The 20,850-nt window shown below is 38.3% G+C and overlaps 2 protein-coding genes across 3 annotated transcripts in view; one reads left to right on the top strand and one right to left on the bottom strand.

Moving 5' to 3' along the window:
* The window catches only part of LOC108968179 (serine-rich adhesin for platelets), a 76,628-nt gene that overhangs the window by 42,575 nt on the left and 13,203 nt on the right, over positions 1–20,850 (top strand). The window lies entirely within an intron of this gene.
* LOC108968101 (interaptin) lies at positions 237–16,881 on the bottom strand. The gene is made up of 6 exons (XM_018931922.1): positions 13,515–16,881; positions 7,267–7,455; positions 2,721–2,862; positions 2,449–2,601; positions 2,006–2,378; positions 237–636 (listed from the first exon to the last, which is right to left on the bottom strand). Exons 1-6 carry the CDS (start codon positions 16,846–16,848, stop codon positions 367–369), a joined length of 4,461 nt encoding a protein of 1,486 aa, XP_018787467.1. The 5' UTR covers positions 16,849–16,881; the 3' UTR covers positions 237–366.

Here is a 20,850-nt window from a genome sequence, read left to right on the forward strand (position 1 = left end):
TTGGATTTTCTGTACGCTTTCATTTGTTTAAATAAACTTTCAGTCCATTTAAATGCAACTAATCGGCCAAAATTACACTTACTTTAAGCCAGTACAACATAAATACGCAAATAAATTACTTTTACAAATACAATAAATAAATAAATAAATATCTCGCATAATAAATAAATAAATAGGCATTACTTTAATTGGCATTTTCGTTACTAAGCTAAATTGGCTTTTGCTAGACTACCCACTTCTTTCGGTTAATTAGGTAGTTTGCCGGCCACACTTAACTTTAAGTYAGCATTGCAATAAATAAATATTAAATTAATAAATAAATAATTTACGTTAAATTAATTTAGAAAATTAAACTAATCCACAATTTTATAAGGCACGTTTTCGACTGTATTTGTTGCCCTGTGTGATGGCGTGCGCCACCGTCTCAGCGAAAGTGTAACCGTCCCGGCCGTTAGGTTCGATATGGCTAGCGGGTAGCACGAAACCATAGCGGCCGGTGTCGCCCATTTCAATTGTGTAGGCATATTTGATGCCAGCAAAGCCCTTGGCCCAATCATCCGAACCGCCGGCTGCTGGATAAAGAGTGGTGGCTGATGGGCCGACAGTGTACTTGCCACCGGACTTCTTGGTGATGGTCTGGTTGTAGAAAAATAAATTGAACATAAATTAAATTTAAAGAACTTAGTAATCATCTTAGCATGATAAGTAATAAATATTTTTTTCTTTAATGTTTTTTTTAGAACAGTCTTTACTAATGTTAATGTTAGTAGGACAGGTTTTTTAGTTCACTTAGTTCACAACAGCTGCAAAGCTATTTTGAAGTATTTTTGATCAGTAGAAGATCTTCACTGAACTGTTCAGCCAAATGTATTTTGGACGAAAAAACAAGTCAATTGGTCTAAACTTGGATCTATAAACTATAGACTTTAAAAGCTGTAGTTTGTTGCAGTAGAGTATAGATTTGAAAAGTTTTAGTTTAAGTATGTTTTCAACTACATTATTTTGAAAATTTGCCTCTAAGTTTTATATTCAGTAACCGTCATATATTTAAGCAAGTCTCTTAGTTAAGACAACTAAGCTGTAAATTAACTATTCGGTCACAAAGGTCCAGCATTCTGAACAATTCCAGAAGACTGTTGGGCGCGACTGAGGTTATGTAATGCCTGTCCACGTAGATAGAACTTAGGGATTTGAGCTTGCCAGAATCAAATGTTCAGGAGTTTCCTATTCCATGTCGCAGAACCTTTAGTTTGCGCAAGAGACTGTTCAAATGTTGAAGAAGTGCTTCCTGAGCCTTGAGTTCCCTGTATAGAGCTTGACGAGGGTGCAGAATTAGTCTCGAGGGAGGTTGATCATTTTTTTAAACCTTGCAAGGTTGTAGCCTTCCAAAAATAGCTTGACATGGCGCATTCCTGCTGACTCCTTTATAGTGTGGGACCTCAGTGTCATAATAGTTCTGGTCTCATCATCCTGGACTCTGCCGCAGAGCAGGCTAGTTCGTCGGCCAGCTGAGCTTAAATCACTTGCATGTGGGTGCTATCATTTTCGTTTATAATGGAGTTTCGATTGCATCACCAACTATTTTCACGGAAAATACCAAAAATTACCTGGTAATGAATGCTTTGTTTCTCCAGTTTCTCACCACAATTGCTTAAACAACAAAAATCGAGTGTTTTTAACAATCTCCGGCAATATATAAATATCAATTTTTTACAGTTACTTATGTAACAATAACTAACTGGTCACCGTTTGCTGGTGACACACTCCTGAAGGATGGGGTCGACAGATCAAGAAAATTGCGGGATATGTCTAGAGCAGGGCACCAGCAATGGATCATCTCTTGTACACTGGAGGAGATAATGGGGCCACAGAGCCAAACGCAGGCATCCCAAAGGATGACTACTCTTCTTGGACCTAGCAACTAAATTGCATCTGGTATCACAAAGGATCTATGCCTGGCTTATTGTCTAACCTAACCGAATGTAAGAATAATTATTTAACTCACCGTTCCCGCTTGGCGCGCCACACGATCCAAATCCGCTTTATCGGCAGTTGGCTGATAATCATAACCCCATGGATACAAGATGTACTGGCCATAACTGTGGAACGAAAGGAAAGCCTTGAAGGTGTCACGCGGATAATTGCTAATGAATTTCGAAATATAGAATGTCTCCGGTTCCGAGAAAGCTTTGCTGCCGCGATAAGTTTGCGCGCATGGATTTGCCGATGTACCCTTGCCGCCCCATTTGTAACCGAAGTTACGATTCAAATCGACACCTGGACATTGACGGCCATGCGAACGCATATTCTTACGCCACAAACGATCGGTGGTGTGTGTGTACTCATAACCATCGGGATTAGCCACAGCGTGTATGTACCTGTTGACAAGTGAAATGGAAATTGAATTCACTATGCAAGTGGCAATAAGTGCGGCTTAATGTGGCTTACCAGTTGACATTGCGCATATATTCGGGCAAGTTCTCCCAATCTTCAATCAATTGATTGGCAATATATGTGACCGTTGCAGAGCTAATCCACTCGCGTGCGTGCATGCCACCATCGATCCAGATGCCGGGATTGCCAGGATTACCATTGGAGATTCTGAAAAAGTGGAAAGTGAAAATGAAAATTAAATTGTGTAGGTTATATTCAGCTGTTAGTGATATGGTTATTATGCTTTTCTTATTATTATTTTTTTTAAATATTATATTTCAACTCACTTTAAGATTTTCAATGGACGTTTCTGTATAGAATAGCCAATTGTTTCCACAGAGCAAATGTCGGGATATGTTTTTGCCATTGTATCAAAGAAACCATGTATGTCTGCGAGACGATGATAGGCTTTCCAAGTCAAGCGGTGTCCTAAAAATAAAATATAATAAAATAAAAAAAAAAAAAACAAAATCAGTAAATAAATAAATCAACAAATCACATATGCTTTCTTTGATTGAAAAAGTTTTCCTTTTTGTGGTGCGCAAATTAAATTCACTCAAGCATGAAATCCATAAAATGTTTGACAAACGCCGCCCACCCATCAAAGGAATCGTAAAAAACTCCGGATATGCCAGCAAGTACGCAAGAAGTAACAAATTGCCTACAAATGCAACTTGACTCTGTTGTCTTTAAGCAAACGCTACAAAGTGTAAGGGTCCCACCCCTCCTGTGATTTGAACTTGCTTTAAAAGAAAATGCACTAAATGCGCGTATATGTAATATGTATGTATGTGTACTATATATTGTTATATAAGAGCTTAACATTCATTTCTTTTGTCATTTGGGACATTCGTCCATGGTTTGTGCGTTCACCGAAGAGGGTTCGCGATAATTGCAGCGCCATTTATGTTACAATGTTGCACTTTTACATTTAGAATTTGGGGACTCGCATTTTGCTTTAGTCGCCACTATTTTAACAGCTCGACATTCGAATTGAAATTGCCTTCCTATTGATTAAACAATTCTTTAGTGGGTTTGATTGATTGCCGTCCGTTAAACTGAAGACAGTCTTAATTGCCGCAATGCACACGAATGCGGAATTTTAAGGAAATTGAAGCAGTACTGGTTGATAGAGTTAGCTGACGCTTTAAGGATAGAAATGGGGCGTGAATGACATGCCGTTCTTGTACAGTTGATTATGAGAAAACTCTGCCCTAAGTAGATGTCGCGCAAGCTCATCAAAAGAACCGATTTGTCGTGTTACAAAAACTTCGTGAAAGTCAAACAGCTTAAGTTATATTGTCTGCTTAAGGGAGTTTGTCAAGATCTAGTACTTCTCGGTTAGCATTAGTAAGGCAATAAGCCACGCACAGACCATTTTTGGTCCTTTGCGATACCAGAGGGAGTTCTGTTGCTAGGTCCAAGAGTAGTAGTCACCCTTTCGGCTGCCTACGCTTGGCGCAAATTGTAACAGACCCTGCTGCGGATATATTTTCTTGTTAGAACGTTGAATTTTATAACACCCCAACATTTGGTAAGTCTGAACTGAGAATATAAAACTTCGTCAGCTACTGTAGCCTATGCGCGGTAACGCCAGTTGTACATCTTCTTCTTTATTGGCGTAGACACCGTTTACGCGGTTATAGTCGAGTTTACAAGACCCAGTCGTTCTTTATTTTCGCTGTTTAGCGTCAATTGGAGATTCCTTCTCTACCTGCTCTTTTCAACAGAGTGGAGGTCTTCCTCTGCTTTCCCCGGCGGGTACTGCTAGTGTGTTTTCCCCCATTCGGACGACAGGACCTAGTCAGCGTAGCCGCTGTCTTTTGATTAGCTGAACCATGTCTATCTCAATGTCGTCGTATATCTCGTTCCATCGACTGCAGTACTCGCCGTTGCCAATGCGCAAAGGACCATTTATCTTTCGCAGAACCTTTCTCTCGAAAAAATCCATCTAATTATGCATATTTTAGAAATTCTCAACAATTCTCGAAAAAAACTCATCTAATTATGCATATTTTAGAAATTCTCAACAAAGTTATCTCCTAAGCCCCCTAATTGCTATCATTAATTCTCAACCAAAGTTACCAAAGTGTCACTATTTGTCTCCTTATTTTTTAATCAATTTCTTTTAACTACATTCGTGTCGCAATAGCGTCTGTCAACTGCAGCAATAATTCAGCCGCACTTAAAATTGACTTTATCATTTAATCAGAGCGTAACAAAACACGAAAGCCCGAAATTTACACATCATTATGTATCCGAAAAACAAACTCAAACGTGGCACACCAAAGTATAACAAAGCGTAGCCAAAAATCACTGAAACTTAAAAGGGTGTAAGTGCTTACAGGAGAATCTAGCAATGCATGACAAAGGTGTCAAGAGGCCAACTCCCCCTTGTAAAAGTTGGAATATGTTCGTAATTTTCGTGGCAACTAGAGCTCGTGTGCTCGTGTTGATTTTCGATAAATTAGTTAGTACGCCCAAAAATTTGTGGTGTCACATCTACAAACAATCGAAAATGTATTAGAAAACAAATAACTAACACTTCTCAAACCCAAACAATAAAAAAGTCATTTAGCGCAGTCAGGCGTGTAAGAATTACATGGTCTTGCCACACTACTTGCTTACTAGAAGCTATGCATTTTGTCTTCACAAACGTGCCCCATTGTCAGCTAAACGTCATTTTTCATACCGCCTTATGACAGTGGCTGGCGGCAAATATATTGACAAAGTTAGTTTGGCGTAACTAACGGCCCAACAGCGCAACACCCCCCCACAAATAGGCATAAAAGTGGCACCACCACCATTGCCATTGCCATTAACTCCATTATAACAGCCACCATCGAATTGTCTGCATTGCTAAAGTTTTGTGCGAAGGCGTTGGCATATAGACGACAAAGACGAACAAATGCAACAACCCCAGAAAATTTCAAATTGTGTTGATTTTCTTACTTATTTAACACATTTTTTGCAGCTCAGCGGAAAGTTATCTTCGTTTTTTCCTCACGTTACCCCTCGCTCGCCTCATAGGGGCAGTTTTGTCACGATAATGGCACACTTTTCATTAATTGAGGGTATTCTAACTACTAATTTTTTATTCGAATTTTATAGCTTGGTATATCAGCTGATCAAATTTAAACAGCTGAATGATAAAATACAACCCTTTTTTATGTTCGCGTCAAGTTTGGCCTACATACAATATTCATTAGACGACCACGGAGTCACGGGATGTCCGGTCCTTTAATTGGGAAGGTGCCACTGCCCTGCTGGTTTATGCCCTCGTAAAAGTCGACTTCGGAAGGAACAGGTCTCTCTCGACGAACAGAGATCAAACTATATAGGTCACTCATTATTTCTACACTGCTATATTCGGCAGAGGCATGGACGACGACAACATCTGATGAGTCGGCGTTACAAGTTTTCGAGAGAAAGGACGAATACCGCAGTCGATCTAACGATGATCTGTACGAGCTATACATCAGTATTGACATAGTTCAACGAATTAAGAAACAGCGGCAACGCTTTCAAGGTCATGTCGCCCGAATGGATGAAATCCCTTCAGACAGTATTCAATGCAATATCCGCCAGGGGAAGCAGAGATAGATCCCCACTCCGTTGGAAAGACCAAATAAAGCAGGGAATCTCCAATTAGCGCCAAAGAGCGAAACGGATTAATGACTGATGGGCTGTTGTAAACTCGGCTATAATCACATCCGAGGAATAGTTGCAAATGCTCCTGCTCCAGCAGTATTTTAGGGAGTTTAATTTGTATAGAACAAAAGTCTTCCTCATAACAGCGGTCCAGCCCCCTCTTCTAATTTTTCATGAACTTCGTCGTGTAGAAGTCACAAAAAGTACCTTGACAACATAGGGACCATACTTTGATCAAATGTGTCGTTACTGGTGACGAAACGTGGCTTAATGAAAATGAACCGGAGGCTGAAAAAAACCCAAACCTCCCATATGATTCATGTCAGTTTGGGCTACGTCTCCTGGTTCGCCGAAAGCATGACTGGCGAGATGTTTCAGTCTCAGTCTTGCAAAGGCGGGACAGGTGCAAGCGCTGGAGATTTCCATCTCTACAAATTTTGCAATTTGGGTCCGACTGGATTTTTCACCTTACAACAAAAATGCCAATTGGACAATTACCAATGCCCGGTGTGTTCATCGTGAATACCTGCTGACAACAGCCTTACCCCACGGCGCTAAAAAGCACAGCGGTTCAAATTAATGCGTTAATCAGCGCCTTAAAAGTGCCAGGCATTTTCAGTACCAATTGGTAGTGTGGTTGGGTTCGACGCCCATCTAAAACCCCTGCCGTACTTTGGGTCCGAAGATATCCTATGTTCTACAGGCGCTGTTCGCCGATTAAATCCTTCTAAGCCTAGGCCAAAACGCAAGATGACAACTGATATCCAACTAGTTCCCACAACGATGTGAACAAGTTATCAGGGCAAAATAAAGTGAGAAAGAACAGCAAAATAATAACATTTAATTAATTGTTGTACCCCGAATTCAGTTAATGTTCATATCGTGAATACCCCTTAGTTAGTTGCGAGGATATTTATATATGAATGACGCAGTATGTGCACTTTGAATAAAGTGTGAATTGTTGCCCGTGACGGCGTCAACATGTTACACATTTACACCTGATACAACACCACTGCGCTTACACCCACTCGCACGCCTTGCTGCAGCCAAGTGTTTGCCTAGCAGCGCTCATCTAATGAAAACGTCTGCCACTTGTTTGTTTCTTTTTTGTTTTTTTTTTTTTTTTTGCTATCGAATGAATTTCTTTTGCTTGTTTTTAGCTAAAAACTTAGCAAAACTTACCCTTTCGGTTCTGGTATTGTGCGATTTCTGCTGCGCTGGGATTTTCCGTTTCGATGACATTTTGTAAATTATCGATGAGAACGATGCGCGACAGATTTGCGGCGCGTACATGCTGTGCGGCTTCGGCCAAAACTTGTGGCTTCAACAAGTAATCGACCTCTTGTTTCACCTCCTTCCACAGTTGACCACCTGCAGTATGTTGATGATTTTTTATTTTTTTTTTTATTTTTATGGATGGTGGGTTAATTATTAGTTGAAAGCACAAATGGGAATCGAGCCGCGTTCGTGTGAAAATGGAAGAAAGCAAAAAACATAAGTGAAAAATAAAAAAATTAGAAAATATTTCAATACTTCGATTGTACATCAATAATAAATATTTCATAATTTTTGCTATGTGGTTTGCTATATAGTATAAGTATTCATGTATGCATTATATGTATGTGTGTATGTATGGATAGGCGGCAATTGTTTGAAGAGCTACGAAATTGCGGAACGAATCGATTATGGAAGTTTGTTAATTATTGTAACTTCACTCACAGCCTTATGAGTTTCTTAACCTTATGAAGTGCATAAAATAACGGTAGCTTGTTAGTTATTTAGGTATACTTTTTTTACCACAAAAACTGAGTTCAGTGGCATGGACCACCAATTGCTGTGGCCGCTAACGTAATTAATGGTCGTCATATAAAAAATTTAATTTGCTAAAATTTTAGAAATACCAATTACTCAAAAAAATTACTAACCAATATAATTAATAAAAAAATTAAGTTAGACGGTTTCCAACTCCTTAATTTTTTGTTTTAGTTTTAACAATGATAATTACTAAAAAATTGCAAACGAACAAATTTAACGAAGAGTTAGGTTCGAAGGTTGCCACCCGTTTGAAACAAGTAATAAATATTTTTTTTACATACCAACCAATTAAAACGACTAAAATTAATGAAAAGCCAAGCCACCGCTTTGAAAATGTTAAATACATTTTTTTTTTAATTTTAAAAATACAAATTACTAGGAAAGTATAACTGAAATCAAATTAAGGAAAAGTAAAGTACGAAGGTTGCCACCTTTTTGAAACCAATAATATAATTGTTTTTTAATTTTAGAAATACTAATTATTTAATAATTTTTTTTTTGATTATCAAAAGAACTAAAATAAAAAAAATCAAAGTCAGAAGGTTGCCACTTTGAATTTTTAGAATAATTTTTTTTAATTTTAAATATACATACATATGCATACGTACATTACTAAAAAATTACAAACGAATGAAATTAATGACAAACAAAGGAAGAAGGTTGCCACCTCTTTGAAGATTTTAAATAAATTATTTTAAATTTAATAAATGCAAATTACTGAAAAAATGACAACCGAATAAAATTTATGGAAAATAAAGTACGGAAGTTGCCACCTTTCTAAAACAAATAAAAAATATATTTTTTTAATTTTATAAACAACTGATTAAAACAGAATCAAAGCGACTAAAATTAATGAAAAACAAGTTAAGAAAGTTGCCACAATTAAAAAAACTTTTGTTAAAATTTAAAAAATGTAAATTATTAAAAAAAATTCAAACGCATAAAACTAACGAAAAATAAAGTAGCAAGGTTGCCACCTTTTTGGAAATTTTAAAATAAAAAAGGAGGCAGACAAAAACTTCTAAATAGTTTTAATTAAGCTTCAAAAAATCCGTTCTTGACAGATTTGCCACCTATTCGAAATTTTTCATAAAGAAAAAGCATTGATAAGATAATGTAAATATCATACTCTGAACACGTTTAGTTTAGTTTACCAATGGGAATATATTTTAAAGAGAGTTGAATAATAATATAATATATTATATTAAATGAGGGGTTTTCCGATTTTAATTTCTTCAATTTTAATTTTTTTAATTTTATTTTTTTCGAATTATTTAAATATTGCGGTAAGCATTATTGTGAAATTATATACTGTATAGTGGTCTACATTAAAGGTTCCATTATTTTCAGTTATAAGATATATTTGGTTTTGTATCAAATAACGTTGTGACGCTGTGAGAAGCCTTTAAATTTATTCCATTACTTAAGCTATGCTCTGAAAAAGCTCCTTAACTTATACATACATAAGTATGAATATACATACATATATATGCGTGTAATATATTTTTTAATAATTCCTGCTGAGAAAACTCATTAAAAACGTTTCTGCTATCATCACAAACTCATTAACCATGAGAAAATGTTATTTGCAGACTTTTTTGTGATTGCGCGAGTAAAAAAGTTGAGTAAATTTCGTTATATCATCAGAATATGCTGTACACGACGGCGCAGGTTTATATATACTTATTTATTGTAGCCATATGACTTTATATACATATGTATATTTATATATTTATGTATAAGCATATGTATGGATATACATGAGTGACAGTAGATGCTGTATGTGCATGAAAACTGTTATGAGAATGCGTTTCATATCGAATTTAGGTTGTCATTTGTCATAGGTACATATACATACATTGACCTTGAATGATAACCAACCTTGACAAGTATGCAGAAACTGGAAAACTTTGCTTTGATTTACCTTAGATTTATAAAAAAAAAAAAAAAATTATTTCAATAGTTTGTTGCTAAATTTTAAAGTAATTTTAAAAAGTATTTATATGTTGCACACTTTCTCTGTGCATTTCAAAATAATACACTTTTTGCCAACAAACTTAAATTTGTTCATATAATATATTTTTTGTCGCACTACTTTTCTTTTGCATGCATGTATATCTCGTTTCATTAGCTGAATATAGATTACTTATTTGCATTACTTTTCAATTACTTTGCTTTTACTTTCGCTCTGGCGGCTGTGCAAAGAAAGCTAACTACTCTCATTGTTCAGCGCTTGTGGCCAGCTGCAGCTGAGGCTCCTTTCCTTTGCCCATTTTGAATGCCAAACGCGAACAAGCACTCGGCAGCTCAGTGGCGGAAAAGTATGCTGCAGCATACAAAGTCAGTTAGGCAAATTTGAATTGTTAACGTTTAAAGTGAAATTACAGAAAATTTAAAAAAAGAAGAAAAAATCCAATAACAATAAAAATAAACTATGCAAATGATTAAAAGTAGATAAATAAATCAGTTAAGTGTAGAGAGTAGCGAAGAAGTCCAATTGACTACTGTTTTGTATGTATGTTGTATGCAAAACAACGCATGAGGCAGCAGCAACTTTTTCCGCGAGTAATGCAGCAGGCAAAGCGCTAGCGCAGAGATTAGTAAACTGCTTGCAAGAGACGCCTGTGCGAAGCCTTTTTTTCGAAATATTTGTGTTTTCTTAAAATTATTATTTTGGTATCATTAAAGCTCGCTTTTGTCAGGCTTAACATATTTTTTAGCATTTTAAACTTAAAACAAAAATCTGTGCAGATTTTAAAATACTCTTCAATTAAAAAACAATAACCAAAATAAAATTCTTTGGTTGCAGAATGTAAGGCAAAGTTTGTTGACAACTTAATGGCCTAACTCTTTACATATTTTCGAAATATCTCTTTCGATGAAGTCGATCTTGGTTTAATTTGTACTTGAATATTCTTCTTCTAAAGCTTTGCAATGAATACCAATAATTTGGAATAGCTCGCTTTCTTTTTTTCCGCATATTTCGTGTTTTATACTCCTGTTCTGTACAAACACTACTGTGAGCAAAACATAGTAAGACTTTGCATTAAATTTTCCCGCGAAACCCATTCGTCGAAATATTATTTCTTACTGTTGTATGACTGTCAGTGACATCTGTGCCAATTTTGTATGCGGAATCAAATTTCTGTTACTGAAACGTTCAGAATGTTGAAAAAGGCTTGCGGTGATAATTATTTGTCGTGAGCAAGTGCTTTTGATTGGTACAGATTTATTCAAAGAAGGTCGAGTATGCCTTGATGAATCATGTCCAGGACTGTAATCAACATCAACTGATGATTCACATGTCAATAAAATAAAGGAATTGGTGCTTGTAAATCGACGATTAACAGTCAGAGATTTTACTGGCATCGTTAGAAGAAAGAAAGAAGAACCAGTGAAAACCATTTTGAAAGATCATTTGGGTTTAGGAAAATTGAAAGCACGATTGGTTCCCAAATCACTCATTTTTAAAAAAACAGCGTCGAGTTAACGTCTGTGAAGCAATGATTTCTGACTGCCAGGGTGTCATGAAATGTATTATTACTGGCAAAATGTCTTGGATTAATGGTTGCGACCGGGAAACATACGATCAACGGGCAAAATATCGTGGCAAAGTTGATCCGAAGGCGAAAAAACCACGTCAAAGCAAGTCAAAAATCCAGTTTATGTGGACAGTTTTCTATGATTTTCGAGGCATGGTGCACTCCAAATTCCATCTGTCAACAAGGATTACTATTTAAGTGTTCTGCATCGTTTGCGCGAAGCTATTCGTGAACTCGATAACTCTTTGTTTTTTTTTTTGCATTGTTTCTTCACGAATTTTTCGCCAAATTTTCCATCAATATCGCGTCGCAGCCTTGATTGAGCGCAGCGTTCCTTCTGGCTATTCAGCAAACTCAAACGACCGCTCCGTAAAAACCATTTTAAGTCAATTGAACGCATTAAACGTGAATCGTTACGAATTGAACTATAGGTTATACCGGAATTTTTTCTTTAACAACTGCTACGACCATAGAAGAAATTTTAGTGTACTACTCTCCAAAAATAGTAACTATACAATCTTTAGCTATGTATATGCAATGTGTCTACTTGTCTGTTTGTATATTCACGAAGTAATCCCTTAGGTCTTTAGATATCGATCTGAAATTTTGCACATGGCATTTTCTACCCAAGAAGCAGCTCATATGTCGAAATCGCTGATATCGGACCACTATTGCATATAGCTGCCATACAAACAGTCTGATCAAACTCAAGTCCCCGTATGGTAAACTATTCCATTTCATAAGATATCTTCACAAAATTTAGCACAGAATATTTTCCAATAGATAGCTACAATTTTCGAACAATTTGTTCAGATCGGACGACTATAGCATATAGCTGCCATACAAACTGAACAAAAAAAGTTCTTGTATGCAAAACTGTTCTATTTGATAAGATGCCTCCACCAAATTTGACATTGAGTATTGCTCAAGGCAACGCTAAAATCTTCGAATTGAGTTTTCGGTTCCGGACCACTATAACATATATGTAGCTGTCATACAAACTGCCGATCGAAATAAAGTTCTTGTATTTGATATAACATATCTAAATCTTCACAAAATTTGGCATGCAATTGTTCTAGTCAATGCCAGAATCTCTTAATAAAGTTTTCGGATCGGACCACTATGGTATATAGCTGTCATACAAGCTGACCGCTCAAAATTAAGATAAAAAATATTTTTATACCCTTTGAAGTTACAAGAACTACAAATATGATGGCTATTATAGCGTCATTGGAACCGAAGCAAAGAATTTTTTTTTTTTTGTTTTTTTTACAAAAATTAATCTCTAAGTAATATTTTAGTAGCGCAGTAACGACGCTACTTTCGCTGCCAAGTCACTATCTAGCCAATTTACCCTTCACAATGCTATTTAGTTTGAACGCAATAAATTTGCCAACATCAGAAATGGCACTATAAACGCCCAAGGCTTGCTGTGCGCCTGCCTGCCTGCCTGCCTGCCTGCATCCCTTTCACATTGTCATTTGCCTGCGACGGCACGTGAAGCGTAAGCGAATTTTTGAACGTTTTGCAAACTTTCTAACTGCACATTTTGTCTTGCATAAAAAGTGAAAAACATCTATGTACATATATATATGTATAATATTGAAAATAGTTCAAAAGCCGTCACGTTGCAGCAATGCCATTAGCCTAATTACCATGATTTTTTGTTTGACTGTTTTTCAGTTAGTTTGTTTGTTGGTTTGTAAGTACAGCTACTTATTGACGGTAACCTCTACAGCCAGTGATTAACATATCTGCCGACATTTTTCTATTTTTTCATTGGTCACATTGTAAAATGAGCGCCATACACACTCACACACACATACACACGTGCATGCAAGCAGCAATACAGAGGCATGCTTCCTGTCAGGCTCCTCATGCAGCTCAATTGCCTGCGCTTTTCACTGCCAATGCCAGCACAGCCGCTACACAAGCGCACCAAGCATTCACTTTCACTGTACCAACACACTATCCTCTACCTCCCCCCACCATACATGGTTCGTATCGACCTGTTGTCTACCATTTAATTATTATTGTGATTACTTGGTTGTTGTTGCCACTGGTCACACTTACCGTATTTGGTTTGCAGCTCATCCGCCATTTTCCTATCGTGATCACTTTGCACAACAATTCTCCAGACCTGAGCACCATCGTAGCGTCTTAACTGTGCATTCAAATCAGCGTTATCGTCATCCTTTAGATTTTCTGTGGTTAACTGTTGTTTGTTGCCATTGAGTTGCATAAATGAGGCATTCACATAATTGAGCACGCTATCCATGACATTTAGTGGCGCTACTGTGGGCGCTGCTGTAGCGGCGGCGGGTGAACTGTTGACACCGACAAGTGTTGCCATTAATGGTGCTTCGTCATTTTCGACTTTTACTGGCGTTGATTGTTGTGGAATTTGTTGTAGTTGTTGTGGCACTTGTATGATCGTTGTGAGCAACGAATTGGTGGGTTCGATTGGCGCGACGTTCAGCGATTCCGTAGCAATCTCAAGCGGTACTTCTGCAGGTGAGTCGGCGAATATTTGTTGGACCATAGGCGTTTGTACCTCAACTTGTGGTTGTTCTTCTTCGATTTGTTGTTCTGGCTGTTGTTGTACAGCGGATTCCTCTTGCTTGAATTGCTCGACTTGTTCGTGCACCGTTTCGACTTCCTCTTCCAAGTGTTCTTCTGCTTGTTGTTTAAGATTTTCACTTTCTTCGGCTTCTTCCAATGGCTGTTGCGCTACTACTACTTGCTCAGGCGCTTGTGCCTGTTGTTCTTCAGCATGTTGTTGCGCAATTTCAAGTTGAGCTTCCTGAGCTTCTTGCTCGTCGGCCTGCTGTTGTGGTTCCTGTGCTTCTTCCACTACAGCCTGCTGTAGCAGCTCTTCGGACGTGGTCTTCTGAGCTTCTTGTTGTTGCTTTTGTTCTTCGTGACTTTCTGCAAGTTGTGATGGCGTTTGAGGCTGTTGTTCGTCGTCTTGTGCCAACTCTGCGGCTGGTGTCATTTGTTCTTGTTCCTGTTGTTCTTCCAAGTTTTGTGCTTCGGGTTGTATTTCGGACTCTGTTAGTTGTTGCACTTCTTCCAATTTCTCCTCCACTATTCCCTGTGCTTCGGGTACTGCTTCTTCTTCTGTTGGCATAGATTCTTCTGCCAGTTTCTCTTCTGTAATTTGCTGACTGTCATTTTGTGTTGTGTCTTCATTTACTGCAGCTTGATTGAGCTCAGTTTCTTGCACTTCTTCATTAGTCAATTCCTGCTGTTGTTCCGTTTTTGACAGCTCACTGTTGGCTTCAGATACTTGTTGGTCCACTTGTTCTTCTTTAATTTCGTCTTGTTGCGATTCTTCTGCAATTGGCACTTCTTCCTTAATGTCTTCACTAGCAGTTTCCTCCAGCTTAATGCTTTCTTTAACATCTTCAGCCGTTGATTCTTGCTCAGGAATGATATCAGCAGGAGTTTCTACCGGTGTAGCTACTTCCGCCACTTCTCCTACTGGTAATGTTTCTTCCGCAACATTTTCCATATTTTCGGCCTGTAGACTTTCATCAATTACCGTAGCATCCTGCGTAATTTCATCCAATTGCTGGTTAGCAGCTAACGGTTTTAACTCTTCGGGCTCCACGTCGGCATTATCCACTGTTTGTTGCTGTTGATTGTTCTCAGTTATTTGTGCTGCTTCGGCGAGTTGGTTTTCTTCGAGAGTTTGAGAGTCTCCGTTCAACTGATGTTCTTCAGTGGTTTGGACTTTTTCAATTGCTTGCAATTCTTCCGCAGTTTCACTTTCCTCTGCAATCTGATCGTTTTCTGTTTGCTGCGCTTCCTCAACGATTTGAGTTTCGTCGATGTGTTTATCCGCGATAATTTTCTCGTCTTGTTTATTATCCTCTACCTGGTCTCCGTTTGGTGCCATCTCATCAGCATTGGTTTCTTCAGCTTTGCTATCCTCTTCAATAATTTCAGCCATTTCGGCTTCGATTTCTTTTTCAATGGCTTCGGCCATGGGATTCACTTCATGCTCTTCAGTAGCTACGCCATCTTCACTGGCGTCTACTTTGTTTTCGTCCTTATGCGCTGAATCACTTTCTTCTTCTACTTTAGTCAATTCCTCTGTATTTGGGTTTTCAGCCTCTTGATTACTATTTGCAATCTCATTTTCTTCACTTTGTGTTTGCATAATAGTGTCGGATAACACATTTGACTCTTCTACATGTGAAGTATCTTCATTATTAGTGCTTTCCGGTTGGATATCCACAATTTCTTCTGGCTTCGGTTCTGCATTTGCAATAATCTCAACAGGTTTGCTTGCCGCGTCTTCAGCAATTTCATTCTCTACAGACTGCTCCTTTTCTTCTTCTTTAATTTCGTTTTCGTCTACATTCACTTCATTCACAGTGCTGTCACTGACGATCAAAGGTTCGCTGTTTTCTTCATTCTTCTCTTGCTCTATATGCACTGCTTCCACGGGCACTGAAACGATTTCGGGTAGTAAATCGTCCTCCATTGCAGACAAACTTTCGATTGCATCGTGCTCCGCAGCTTCCTGGATATTGTCAGTTTCTTCGTGTTTCTCCACATGCTTTTCATTTTCGTCCAATATTTCACTTTCAACTGGCACTACATTACTCGACTGTTCATCGGCCAACTGCGCACTCTGAATATCCTTCTCGACTTCCACAACGGCATCGGCAATCACGTCGGCAATGGTTTCATGTTCGACACTAGCGGTATCCTCATTGTGTGTACCATGTTCCACATCCGCGGCTGCGTTATCCACTTTGTCAATGGGTTCTACTGGTACTTCTACAGCAACTACGGGTACAACTTGCTGCAGCTCCGGTTCAATGGGAATCTCCGAAATCTTATCATCTAAGTTGGTTAGTTCTTGGTCCATAACATTCTCATCGTCGTTAATGATTTCTTCCGCTTGCGCCACTTGATCGGCATCGACCGTTTCAGTTTGTTCAGCGGGCATGGCGAGCAAGGACACATGCATTGGCGCATCATTGGACTCAACCATCAACATATCGGTTGCTTCGTTGGGTTGTGGCTCTTCGGCAGCACCATTTGAATCACCCGCACTTTCAATTGTATTCTTTTCGACACTTTCACGCTCGGCAGCACCACCGGCTGGCACTAACAGATAGGCATCCGTATTGCCACTAGCGGGCACTGCTTCCAATTCCATATCATCCACCAAAATGGCAACTTCATCCGTTTCCGTTTTCTCTGCATAATTGTTTGCAATGGCCGCTGAATTCAACTCATTCTGATCGATACCCAAACGTTCGAGTGACATTGACGACGCGCGTTGTGTGGCGCAGGAAAGTAATAGTAGAGCGATTGCGTAGAACGCGAGCCGCGCTGAAGGCGACAACGTTGTCGATTTTTGAAACATTTGTGATCTCCCGGCGCACATCTTTGCGAGATCTGACACTAAACACTAATAAGACAAGCCCCATGCCCGTAGTGCTATTTTATACCACGATTGGGAAAGTAATTCCATTTCGTTTTCGTTGTACACAGCGCGCAGCTGCTCGCCGCTTGCCGTTGCCGTTACTACATGTAACATGTTGTTCCACCTCAGCGTTGTCGTCACCGTCGCCGTTGTTGCTGCTGCTACTGTTGTCTCTTTTGTCTAGCTACTCTAGCTTCATGTCGTCTCTTGTGCAGTGGCTGCCAACGTTTTTACCATTTGTTATTGGTCTTTCTTCTTCGTTCATTATTGTTGGCGTTACTTAAAATTTGTTTTGCGCCACACAAATACCACTTGTTGGACATTCAGAGTTTAGAGTTGTAAGGCAAATACCAGAGCGTGATGTGTATGTAAATGGGATGCCGATGATGACGTGAGTTTGAGGCGCCTTTGTCGCGCACGCGCTCTGAAAACCGTCGTAAAATTCGTGGCGCGCTCAGCGCTTAGCTCAACAAAGCTCCCCGTACACTCTTTACAGAAACATATATGTTTGTATGTGTGTCGCTTGTAATTTCTTTGTTGAGAGTCAAGTGTCACTCGCGGTTTTACAGCACCGCTGCTGCTCGGCGCGCTGTTGATTGATGAGCGCTTATCGTTAAGCTCGTTAAATTTTTATTTCTCTATTTAACTTCGTGCTGCTAGCGCCACAGCGCGCGCATCTACGCTGCTCTACAGCGATATTTCATATTTTTTTCTTGCACTCAGCATCAGCTATTGTGTCTAATTCTGATGGCGCGCGGTGAGCATTACTTTCTTAATGACTTTTGTGACGCGCATGCGCGCAATCGCCCATCTATTTACATGAACGTTTCTCTCGTCAATAAATTTGAGTGTGTGTGTGTGCGCTTAATACCATTTAATGTCGTCGTTTTATTTGACATGAATTCATAATAGTCGCGCCGTTATACATGCTCGTATTTGTGCGCTTGTGTGCGCATATTTCCGCTTTGAATATCACCAGCGCTTAACACGATTAATTTTCGCTCATTTGCAGTTTCATTATACATAGATATATCTTGTTACTTTTGTATTCCCTTTTTATAGAAGAAAATAAATTTTCTAGGTAAAATGGCTATTTTGTGTATGGAGGGTTATATATAATGCACAGCAATGCAACGTAACCAAAGGTATGTTAAGTAACAGCCACTCGCAACGAAAATATTTTTCGAAAACTAAAGGATTTTCGAAGTAATGTTTGAACCAGCAGCACGGCTCCAGTTTACATCCTTACGTTACCAAATTGAGTTCAGTTACTAGGTCCATGAGGAGTAGTCATTCTTTATGATGAATGCGCTTGACGCGAATTTTAACAAACTCTGCGGCCTCACTATTGACACATCCTGCAATGCATCATACCGTGGGAACACCAGATGCATACATCGTAATGGTCATTGTTTTCCTGGTGCCTTTCTCTAAACATTTCTGACCAGTTAATTTTCCCATCATCTTCGTACATTCTCTTCTATCGAGCGCCAATTAGAATTTTGTGTACTTCCGATCTAACGTTGTGCACTCAGGTAGCTTGCTCCATCGGGTTTTTGATTTTTTTTATCATGCTTCTGTCCAGATCATCGTAGAGATAAGGTATTTTATTAAAAATACAGTAGATTTTTGGCTTAGCACCTCTTAATAATCACCAAGCGAGCTTCTGAATTATTCTCTTAAGTCGAAGTGATAAGACGAGGAAGGGCGGCGCACCTAGATCTTTAGACGACCCATTATGAAAATTCGGTTTAAAATCTCCTAACGCTTTTATTTCCTATCTGAACTAGGAGTACAGCTCCTTTCAAAAGGTTTTATTTGTGCAATCTCAGAGAAAGCCTTGTATTCGCATAGAATATATCTTCTTCCTATTGACGTAGACACTGTCAAAAGCAGCTTTGAAGTCGACGAAGAGGTGCCCGTTAAAGTAGCTAAGCACGACTTTGACGTCGTCGGGGCCTGAACGCACCCCCAATGTAAAGCATATAATATATAATAACTATAAGTAGATAAAGTCATATACATAAATTCTTTCTTTATCGAATAGTAATTGTTGGGTGAACCGGGATATAAATAATATGTTTATAGAGAGCAATTATAATGAATAATAGAACCGAATCGATTACCGCTTCTTCTTTGACACTAGAACTGGGGGTCGGTCTTGGCCGCGAACACAAAGCTTCGCCCATTGCCTCTATTTTTTGCAAAGTCCAGACAGTTTTGTACTGAGTCCTTCCATTTGTTGCGTGTTGCTGTTGATTTCCCATGGATACGGCTCCAAACGCCTGGCGGAGAACAATACTCTCGATTCTTCCAAAAATTTCCCGTCTTGGAGACTTATAGAGCTTTGTTCGTTGAGAATGTGATCTGTTTCTCTTTTTTTGAAATAAAGCCCATTTATGAACTTAGAAGACGTGTAAGGCATAAGCTAACAAATAATATAAATATAAGAAAATACTCAGAGTCAATAGATTCTTATTTGCTTTTCGTTATTTACTTAACATATTTGTGTAATAACCTTTTGATTTTCTCTTCTTTCCCTGTTCAAATTGTAAATATTTTCATTTGTACTTATATACTTACTATATTCAAATATATGGCTCCAATCTACTCTTTACTTTTTATATAGAGTTATGTGTGTTTATTATTTGATTTTTGTTTTTGTAGACCTAGTTTCACCAGTAACATTTGTAAGTCTGCCTTTTGTTTGGCTATCAATCGAATCGATAAACTTGTGTGAATGTATGGTATGAACAAACATACTATATGTGGATCATTCATTGAATGTAAGAATCTTTGGCTTTCGCAGTATATATAATATTATACTTTAGGTTAAACATAATCCTTTTGAATTCCGCATTATTGTTTTGCACAGACAAAATCGTATATTTTTGTATTCGTGATCTTTTGTAAAATGTGGTATGTATGGACTAACTACCGCCAATTATCATATAAATTGCTTACTCTATATCTAATTTACAGTAGGAATTTCATGTCATTAACCCGATTATTGGTTATTTGAAAAACTGCTTCGAAGCCAAAAATTTAAAAAGACAAAAGCCGAAACTTAACTAACCGTTAGCGACGCGACTTCGTTGAAAATTCTTGTCTTCAGACTCTGGAAGTTGTTGCTTTTTATAAACTCCCTTATTTACTACAAACATTTAGTTCAAGGCTGGTCTTAAAGTTGGAAACAATAAACAGAAATTATTCTCAAACTGTATTAGAAGAAGTTTGATGAGTTTTCGGGACCGATGCGGATTATGGACGGACCTATTTTGACAGTCGCACCTATTTTGACAGTCGCACGACTATACGACTGCAGGCCGACAGTTGTCGTTCTCGCTAACTTCGATTTAATCCTATATTTGCCAACGACAGTAGAGTTGACAGTAGAATGGAAGATAGAGAGATGAGGTAGAGTGGTGATGCCACTAATTTAAAACAAATAAATTTACCTATTTACTTATTTTTTGCTTAAAAATTTCACTTTGAACAAAATATTAAAATTTCATTGAAGAGCAAGGTATTAGCATGGCCACAACGAAATTGTGTGCATGCAAAATGGACAACTGCGTTGTTTTGTGTACATGCCGGCCATTGTTATGTTGCTGCCCTCTCACAAACGTTCATGTAGTAGGWTTCACAACGCCATTTTCAGTTCACTGTCGTGCTGCTGCAGTCTGTCGCGAGCATTGTGTTCCTCACATGATCTTAACACTTGTACTGAACTTATGATATTTCATTTAATGTCCGAAATGCCACTTTTAGTCAACTCGGTAAATGACATCCAATATGAAAGGTGGTCCACTCGGAGGTTCCCTACTTGTTTATGGAAAAAGCACAGAATTTTTAAATTTAATGGGGAATGTTTATTATCATTCGTTCTTTGACATTTATATTTTGAAAATTATCTTATTAAAATTTTGGTCGCGGCTATGTCTCTGTTGGTCCATCCCTTCA

This window comes from Bactrocera latifrons, unplaced genomic scaffold (genome assembly GCF_001853355.1).
Source record: "Bactrocera latifrons isolate USDA-ARS-PBARC rearing strain unplaced genomic scaffold, ASM185335v1 scaffold_0, whole genome shotgun sequence".
Lineage (NCBI taxonomy): Eukaryota > Metazoa > Arthropoda > Insecta > Diptera > Tephritidae > Bactrocera > Bactrocera latifrons.